Source organism: Onychomys torridus, chromosome X (assembly GCF_903995425.1).
Source record: "Onychomys torridus chromosome X, mOncTor1.1, whole genome shotgun sequence".
NCBI lineage: Eukaryota > Metazoa > Chordata > Mammalia > Rodentia > Cricetidae > Onychomys > Onychomys torridus.
In genome coordinates, this window is record NC_050466.1 from 72,629,369 (window position 1) to 72,639,444 (window position 10,076).

General features: G+C 38.0%; 1 protein-coding gene across 1 annotated transcript in view; it reads right to left on the reverse strand.

The window, feature by feature from the left end:
• Positions 1–5,624, reverse strand: part of LOC118574674 (E3 ubiquitin-protein ligase RLIM-like) — a 30,572-nt gene extending 24,948 nt beyond the window's left edge. The window contains exon 1 of the mRNA XM_036175599.1: positions 4,996–5,624. Coding sequence (XP_036031492.1) covers positions 4,996–5,624 — 629 coding nt within the window. The remainder of the gene's footprint in view (positions 1–4,995) is intronic.
• Between the last annotated feature and the right edge of the window lie 4,452 nt (positions 5,625–10,076).

The window sequence follows — 10,076 nt, forward strand, 5'->3', positions numbered from 1 at the left end:
GTCTTTGGGACTTTTAACTGCAGAAAAAGATTTGATCGTAAAAGCTGTTGAGTTAAATAAATATGTAAATTTTAAAGGTAACTTGACTTCAAAATTTGGATATAAGGATATGTTGCTTTGGAAAAGAGTCTCTGCTTTTGTGTCCACAGAAAGCCAGAGGCTGTGGATTTGTTCCAGATTAAGATATATCAGGTTTGATCAGCCAAGACCACCTGAAAGGTCTCCAGTGACACCATGGCCCAGATGATCCGACATCCAGAATGGTTTCAAGGCAACTGGCTCAGAGGTTCACTTTAATGGACTACTCCATAATCCTAAAATTTTCTTTGTGTCCCCATAAGATACAGCGCCCCCCTCCAGCAGGAAGTAGTAAGAAAAACTATGCTCAAATTCCCAGCTGCTTTGGAGATGGAATTGGCTCACTCCTTCTCTAAACCCAGACATATTGCTAAAAGAAAAGGTTAAGAGCTTCTTGTGTCCCAAATCAGAAGAGCCCTCTGGTGTGGGACAGAGAAAAACCAATATTTTTCTTTAAAGCAGGTTGATTATAAATGTGATCTCTTTCTAAAGATAAAAAGGGGATATGATATAGATATGATAGGATGAAAGGGTAGATTAATGAACTTACTTCTAAAGAGCAAAAACTTGTTTAAAATGTTTTACATTGCTATAGATTTTAGTCTATTGATACAAACTTAAAGTTAATTTTGTTATACTGTGTGTATATTTCTACTCGTGTTTAAGGTATTATGTTTGTATAGCTCATTTTAAATTGAAATGGATAATTAAAAATAGATTAATAATTATTCATCTATGAAAATAATAGTCATAGCCATGTTAGTTAAGTCTTCTAGATATACATAGACATATTTCAGATAGATAGGTAATCTTCAAATACTTCAAAGACATACAGAATATGGCATTTAAAATACTTTTAAAATTTAGACTTTCTGGACAGTGAGACATGTCTGCTCCTGGCAGCACCAATTTACTTCAGAGAGGAGGATGGGCATTGAAGACACTTCATATGGAGTTTATCTTCACCTTGGCAAAAATAGCCATTTGGGCAAGAAACTGTTCTTGCCTGGACTGCTCGATCACCTGGACATGCAGGACCCATAGAAAGGTGACCACTGAACTTTGCTTTCAAAATGGTCCTTCAGGTTCCTACTTCACAGAGGAAACTGCCAGACATTCTACAGAACACTGAGAGAAGTGACTGAGAGACTCTAGCCCTGTGGGCTGAAGACAAATGCCCCAACTTTACAAAGGAACATTAGGTGACTGTTCAGGCTGCCAGCTGTCTCTGTCTACCCTGCAAGACTCCCGAAAGTTGCTTGCATCCTTCTCCCGGTTCTCAGGTAATATTATATCCTTCTGAGGTCTTTGATGTGGTTAAAGACTAGATAGTTATAATTTCCTCAGTTATGATAAAAGAAACGTTAGATATAAAACCTTAGACTGATAAATATAAGATAGATAGGATATCTTCTTTAATATTGTAACTGTAATTCTTGCTTGATAATTGTTTTGTTATATGTAATTGTACTATGTAAAAGTTAAAACCTTCCTTATTAAAAAAAAAGAAAAGTGCTGTGGATATCGCTCTGTGTAAATAAAGTTCTGATTGGCCAGTGGCCAGGCAGGAAGTATAGGCGGGACAAGACAGAAGAGAATTCTGGGAAGTAGAAGGCTGGGAGGAGACACTGCCAGCCGCCGCCATGAGAAGCAACATGTAAAGACACTGGTAAGCCACAAGCCACGTGGTAAAGAATAGACTAACAGAAATGGGTTAATTTAAGATAGAAGAAGCAGATAACAAGAAGCCTGACATGGCCATACAGTTTCTAAACAATGTAAGTTTCTGTGTGCTTACTTGGTTAGGTCTGAGAGACTGTGGGACTGGCGGGTGAGAGAGATTTGTCCTGACTGTGGGCCAGGCAGGAAAACTCCAACTATAGACAACACCCACATAACTAATTTAACATGGAGGATTTGAGCTGGTGCCTACCTAGAGCCTTCACTCCAACTGACTCTTACTCATTTTGCTGGAAGGTACCCTGCATGATACCAAAGGAGAAAGGTAAACACTAACCCAACCACAATTTTTTTAATCTACCCTGGTCATCTGCCTTCAAGATACATTGGTGCAATAGTGGCATAAAAGTTTTGGGAATAACAAACTACTGTCTGGTTAAACTTAAGGTACAGTCCTTTAGATGGAACCCATGCTCAACACTGCTAAGATGGTAAAAAACCTGAGACTAGATAGGTCACCGACCATGAGTAAAACTATTGTTTTACTTAACGAACATAGCAATAAATGACTCCTATAAATATTCTACTATAATGATAGATCAGTACCCTGCTCAATCATCATCAGCGAAGTTTCCTCTTGCACAAAATGGAATAAATACAAAAACTCATGTGGTGATCTGAATAAGAATGGCCCCTATAATTTCATATGTTTGAAATGTCATATGTTAGTCATCAAGGAGTGGTATTATTTAGAAGTATTAGAAGGTTTGGCTTTGTTGGAGGAAGTCTGATATTTCATAAGTCCAAGCACAGTCCAGTGGATCTCTCTCTTTCCATTGCTGAGAATCCAGAAACAGAACTCTCAACTATTTCTCCAGCAACATGTCTGCCTGTGGTGTTGGTGCTGTCATGCTCCATGCCATGCTAATAATAGACTAAGCCTCTGAAAGTATAAGCAAACCTCATTGAAATGCATTCTTGTACTTATAAGAGTTGCCTTGGTCGTGGTGACATTTCACAATAGAACAAGGACTAAGACAATCCACAATTAGACAATGTGCAGAGAGCAATTTTGGAACACTCAGTCCCAAATAGGATGTCTTCATCAAATCACTCCTCTAAGGGCTCAGTTAACTCTATAAAAGTGGAGGTGGAAAGATTTTAAGAGACAGTGTAAGTGTAAGACTCTAAGGAAACAAGGCCTCCTAGATACAACAGGACTGTTGCACAGGGCCTGCATGGGTCTTAGCCCGTTGGATTTCCAGACCTGAGTGGGGAAGTGGACAGAAACCCCCATTCCTAATGCAGAAGCTATCTCTAATTGATAAGCACTCCCAAAGGGAAAATTTTTTCTCCAAAGAAATCTCATTGGTTATTCAAACCACACTTATGGTCAGGACCCATGCCCAGCAGTAAATGGCCAATGCAAACTAGGTTCTTTGTCTCCTGCTCTATTTGAAAATGTTTTTAACCTTATAGATCTTGATTATATATTATGGTCTCTAATTTCATATTTTATTGGATTTCTGAGTAAATAATAGTGTTTCTATAACAGCGTGTGTTTCTGATTATATATTATTGTGTATCATTTCATGTTTTTATGGGATTTCTGCATAAATAAATATGTTTCTATAATAGTATGCATTTCTGGTGTGTTTTCTTTGGGTGTTTGTTTTTCCTTTTCTTTTTTTTTTTTTGGTTCTTGTTTGGATGCCTATTGAATCTAATGAAAGAGAAAAAAAAGGGGTGGTTGGGAAAGCTAGGAGGATCTGGAAGGAGTTTAGAGAGGAAATACTATGGTAAGGAAATGAACCAAGGGATTTTGTAATAGTAACCATGAAGTAAAGAAGAACAGCAATGAACACTAGAATTAGTGTCAGTAAATGCAAACAAAGCACAAAGAGAAACAATTCTGAGAGTTGGTTCAAGCTCTGAAATCAAACAAGGAATAAGTGTTAGAATACTCTTCTGAGACAAGAAAGACAGTTTAATAAAGTTTAGGACTGAGTCAGGAGTAGGTTATTTCAACTCTAGGGAGGACGACTATGGGACAATACCAGATATAACACTTACTGTAGCTTATAAAATGCAAATATTAAAATATGTGCATCTTGAATTTTCTCAAGCATGTTAATTAGTTGTCTTGTTAATACATTGTAAAACAATATTTGTGATGGATGATCCAAAAGTGTGTCATAAAATTTCATAAGACTAGCACTATACACATTTTCAAATTTTGGTTTTTAAAACATTACTAAACTTTGAAGTCCAGAAAGCTAATATAGCAGGGAATATATAATCAAATAAATCCAATAAAGTAACACAGAAGTTGTAAATCATTAACTTTCCTAACAGTTTTTATAAGGTCACACATGAAAGTCAATAGATATTGGTAGTCAAAAGAAAATAAAAGACCATTCATTATTTGCCTGATTCTTTGTGTGTACTGCTATACCCATGCAAAGTCAGGGTGACTGGAAGAGCAGTTGTCATGAATTTAATAAGTTGGCCAATCATTTGTTTCTATAACTGTATCATCCTTATACAGGAGTAAATACAGCACATAAAGTACTCAATCTGTACTGTAAACACCACCTTAGTAGCTAAGTATAATTCCTCAGCTGCTATACAGTTGTGCTTGACACACACACACACACACACACACACACATACACATGAACATTTGAATGGTTCATAATAAATACATTCTTAAAAACTAATTGTAATATATTCATGCAAATGAACGTTTTGCTTATCATCCAGACTAGAAAATATATAGCAAATAAGCATTTACAGTTTTCATTGATATTTTAACTTGAAAAGACAAAGATTATAAGAATCATGTTTAATTACCAAGTTTTAGATAAGCAACAAGAGCACACATTATCATAGGAGGCTTCAACTGATGATAGTACGCTATTAACTTTATACCAAAAAGTAAGCATTCTAAAGATGATAAAGTTTTACTTCAAATACTTAAATAAATAAGAAAAATTTTAAATTTCTGTATTTTACAGGGAATTATAATATTCAAATAACAGCAATAAAATGAAATATCAAATTAACTTTAATACTTGACAAAGGTTTGCAATAAAATCCTAGACAATATATCATTTTTTTTTAACTTCTTTTAGCTTTTGCCAAAATCTGTCTCAACTAAGTAAGCATCTTCTCCCTTTATACCCACCCTTCCCAGTACTCAGGCTCTTTGATGAGGAATTCTTAATCTAGTTGAGCTTACCTTCTCCTTTGGGACACTCAAAGGCATGTGTGTGTGAAGATCTAGATTTGGATTTTTTCTTTTTATCTCGTGGATGGTGTCTAGACCTTGGACAGGACTTGTCCGGCAGCTGATGATTGGACATTGAGGAGTTGGATCTTTTGGTTGATGATGGTAATCTTCTGTGTGAGCTATGAGATTGAGGTCGGGATTCCGAGTGATCTGGAGAAGAGCTGCTGTGAGATCTAGATTGGAGACTGTTGGAGGAACAACAGTGTCTTTCGCCGTGCCTCTGGAATTCTTGGTTGTCTTCTTTGAAATAATATTGCTCTCCCTGGCCACAGCTAAGTTGAGCATACTGTGGAACATTGTTGTGTACCATCTTTATGCGCAGTTTACAACCATCCAGTAAAATCCCATTTAAGGCACCCATTGCATTCTTGGCATCATGTTTGTTGTAGAAATGGATGAAGGCCACTCTGTAAGGTTCTTCGGTTAAGTGATTTTCGGAAATGTACACATCACCAACAGGCCCATAATTCTCAAACACATGCTTCAGCGTGCTGGATGAAGTGAGGTTTGCCACGTTGTCCACCTTGAGGAAGGCCATTTCCTCCACATTAGGAAGAGGATGGCTATAACTCATGGTCCTTGATATTTCAGTCTTATATTCTCTGAAATGAACAGTTGTTAGGGGAAAATAGAGCAAATCCAAGAGAGGAGCTCAATGGTTGCGGCCATTTTCTTGACTGCGCGGCTTTGACTATTAGATTCCCTTTATTAGCTCAAACATTCTAGAATGGTTAACTCAGCCCCGCCCACTCATAGAGTTTAAACTATTTTACAAACAGAGGAATGTAATTGCATACCAGTTTTAAATAAGTGGTGTAATCACTACACAATTACTTTAACATTTCTGGTACAAATTCAGACATTCAGAATCAATTAAGGTTAGAATTGAATTTATTTATTCTTAATATACCTTTACATTCCAATGTTCTTAATCATAGAGCAGAATTATAAAGTTACTAAACTTTTTATTCTTTCCATTCAGTAATCTATATAGCAACAATATGAAAGTAGGAGAGGGATATCTAAGCCTCTACATGAGTGACCAGGACCTTCCCTCAAGGACCACCAAGCACCTCCCACAGGACTTCTAACTGCCAGGTTTTACCCACAGAACATTCTAAATGCCCTAACTGCTGGACCTTGCCCCTAATCAACGGAATAAAAAGCCCAGTTTCTGAATGTGAAATATCACCAATCTCGACCATGGAAAGCTTTACCCTGAAAAGTTCTACCTTCCTCTCAAGAAGTTCTATACAAGCACTGTATCCTGTTCAGTTTGCTGCTGTTTCATGCGCAAGCAGCCACCCTCCCATTTTTTCCCCTCCCAACACATCTCTTGTGTGTGGTTTGTTGTGTGTTGTGACTATGTGATATTCTTTGGCTCCAAGGTACCAGGATACCTTTCCATCTAAGCTATAATGCTGACACTATGAATTAGAATATTATTTTTTTTCTAGAAGGAAAGTTGTTGATTTATTTTGTCCAAATGTTATTCTTTTATTAACCATAAAATAAATATATTACTTATCTATATATTCATTTATTTTAAGACACTCTCCTCATGTAGCCCTGAAACTTGAGTTGTAGACCAGCATGACCTCAAACTTACCTCCCTCTACCTCCCTTAGTTCTGTCCCTTAAAATAAACTTTTGCAGTGCTAGGAGTTGAAACCAGGCTGTAACACAAGCTAGTCAAGTGCTCTATCGCCAAGATATATACTTTAAAAATTATATTTAAATAAAAATAAAATAAATATACAGAGAAGTAAAATATTCAGAGAAATATAAACAACTGAACTTGCACTTTTCTCTCTTTTCAGACTCAATAATTTCTTTTCTTTACTTTTTTATTTTTCATCGTTGTCAATTTTTATTATTATATTTGTGTTTTAATTTTACACATCAGCCATGGGTTCCCCTGTCCTTCCCCCTCCCACACCCACCCCTAACTTCTCCCTTCCCCTCCCCTCCATTCCCATCTCCTCCAGGGCCAAAACTCCCCTGGGAATTAATTTAAACCTGGAGGATTCAGCACAGGCAGGTGCAGACCCCTCTTTCCAGGTTGAGCAAAGTGTCCCTGTGTAAGCCCATTGTTCCAAAGAGCCAGCTCATGCACTAAGGACAGGTCTCGGTCCCACAGCCTGGATGCCTCCCAAGCAGTTCAAGCTATTCAATTGTCTCACTTATCCTAAGGGTCTGATCCAGTTGGGAGCTCCACAGACTTTGGTTCATAATTAATGTGCTTCAATTCGATTGACCATTTGTCCCTATGCTTTTTCCAATCATGGTCTCAACAACTCACACTCTTATAGTCCCTCCTCTTTCTGGACAATTGGACACCTGGAGCTCCACCTGGGGCCTGGCTGAGTATCTCTGCATCCACTTCCATCAGTTATTGGATGAGAGTTCCAGCACGACTGTGAGGGTGTTTGGACATCTGATCACCAGACTAGGTCAGATCATGCTTTCTCTCGACCATTGCCAGCAGTCTACAGAGGATGTATCATTGGGAATTTCAGGGGACCTCTCCAGCACTCTGCCTATTCCTGTTCTAATGTGGTCTTCATTAATCATGATCTGTATTTCCTTGTTCTCCCTTTCTGTTCTTGATCCAGCTGGAATCTCCTGCTCCCCTAAGCTTTTTTTTTCCCTCAAATCTTGCCCTTCATTACTCCCACTGTAGTCCAGGTTGTTCATGTAGATCTCAACCATTTCTCTGTAATTGGGTGATCCCTGTGTCTTTCCTAGGGTCCCATTTTCTAGGTAGCATCCCTGGAGTTGTGTAGCAGTCTAGTCATCTTTATTTTACATCTAGCATCCTCCTATGAGTGAGTGCATACCATGTTTGTCCTTCTGAGCCTGGGTTACCTCACTCAGGATGATTTTTTCTAGATCCGTCCATTTTCCTGCAAACCTCATGATGTCATTGTTTTCTCTGCTGAGTAGTACTCCATTGTGTATATGTACCAAATTTTCTTTGTCCATTCTTCAGTTGAAGGGCATCCAGGTTGTTTTCAGGTTCTGGCTATTACAAACAATGCTGATATGAGCATAGCTCAGCAAATGCCCTTGTGGTATGAGTGAGCATTCCTTGGGTATATGTCCAAGTGTGCTATACCTGGGTCATGGGGGAGATTGATTCCCAATTTTCTAAGGAAGTGCCATATTGATATCCAAAGTGGCTATACAAGCTTGCATTCCCACCAGCAGTGGAGGAGAGTTCCCCTTGCTCCACATCCTCTCCAGCATAAGCTGTCTTCTGTGTTTTTGATCTTAGCCATTCTGATAGGTGTAAGGTGGTATCTCAGAGTCATTTTGATTTGCATTTCCTGGATAATTAGGGATGTTGAGCAATTCCTTAAATGTCTTTCAGCCATTTGAAATTCCTCTGTGGAGAATTCTCTGTTTAGTTCTATAGACCATTTCTTAATTGCACTATTGGGCATTTTGTTGTCTAATTTCTTGAGTTCTTTATATATTCTGGATATCAGCCCTCTGTCAGATGTGGGGTTGGTGAAGAACTGTTGCCATTCTGTAGGCTGTCCATTTGTCTTGTTGACCGTGTCCTTTGTTCTACAAAAGCTTCTCAGTTTCAATAGGTCCCATTGATTGATTGTTTCTCTCAGTGTCTGTGCTACTGTTGTTATATTTAGAAAGTGAACTCTGTTGCCAATGCATTCAAGACTACTTCCTACTTTCTCTTCTATCAGGTTCAGAGTAGCTGGATTTATGTTGAGGTTTTTGATCCACTTGGACTTAAGTTTTGTGCACGGGGACAGATATGGATCTATTTGCAGCCTTCTACACATTGACATCCAGTTATGCCAGCATCATTTGTTGAAGATGCTTTTTTTTTCCATTGTACATTTTTGGCTTCTTTGTCAAAAGTTATATTTTCATAGGTGTGCGGGTTAATGTCAGGGTCTTCGATTTGATTCCATTGGTCCACATGTTGGTTTTCATGCCAGTACCAAGCTGTTTTTTATTAAGGTAGCTCTATAGCAGAGTTTGAGGTCCGGGATCGTGATGCCTCCAGAGGTTGTTTTATTGTACAGGATTATTTTGGCTATCCTGGCTTTTTTGTTTTTCCATATGAAGTTGAGTATTATTCTTTCCAGATCTGTGAAGAATTGTGTTGGTAATTTGATGGGGATTGCGTTGAATCTGTAGGTTGCTTTTGGTAAGATCACCATTTTTACTATGTTAATCCTGCCTGTCCATGAGCATGTAAGTTCTTTCCCTTTTCTGACATCTTCTTCAATTTCTTTTTTCAGGGACTTCAAGTTCTTTTCATATAGGTCCTTCACATGCTTAGTTAGAGTAACCCCAAGGTATTTTACATCATTTGGGCCTATTGTAAAGGGTGATGTATCTCTGATTTCCATCTCAGCCTGTTTGTCTGTTGTATATAGGAGGGCTACTGATTTTTTTTTGAGTTGATCTTGTATCCTGCTATGTTGCTGAAGGTTTTTATTAGCTGTATCAGTGCCTTGGTTGAATTTTTGGCGTCACTCATGTATACTATCATGTCATATGCAAATAGGGAAAGCTTGACATCTTCCTTTCTAATTTATATCCCCTTAATCACCTTATGTTGTCTTACAGTTTGGGCTAGAACTTCAGGTGCTATATTGAAGAAGTATGGGGAGAGGGGACAGCCTTGCCTTATTCCTGCTTTTATTGATATTGCTTTGATTTTCTCTCCATTTAATTTGATGTTGGCTGTTAGCTTGCTGTAGATTGCATTTATTATGTTTAGGTATGTTCCCTGTGTTCCTGATCACTGAAAGACCTTTATGATGAAGGGGTGTTGAATTTTGTCAGTTGCCTTTTCTGCATCTAGTGAGATGATCATGTGGTTTTTTTCTTTGAGTTTGTTTATATGGTGTAGTGCCTTGTCAGACTTTCTTATGTTGAACCAGCCTTGCATCCCTGGGATGAAGCCAACTTGATCATGGTGAATAATTGTTTTGATGTGTTCTTGGAGTCTGTTTACCAGTATTTTATTGAATATTTTTGCATCAAT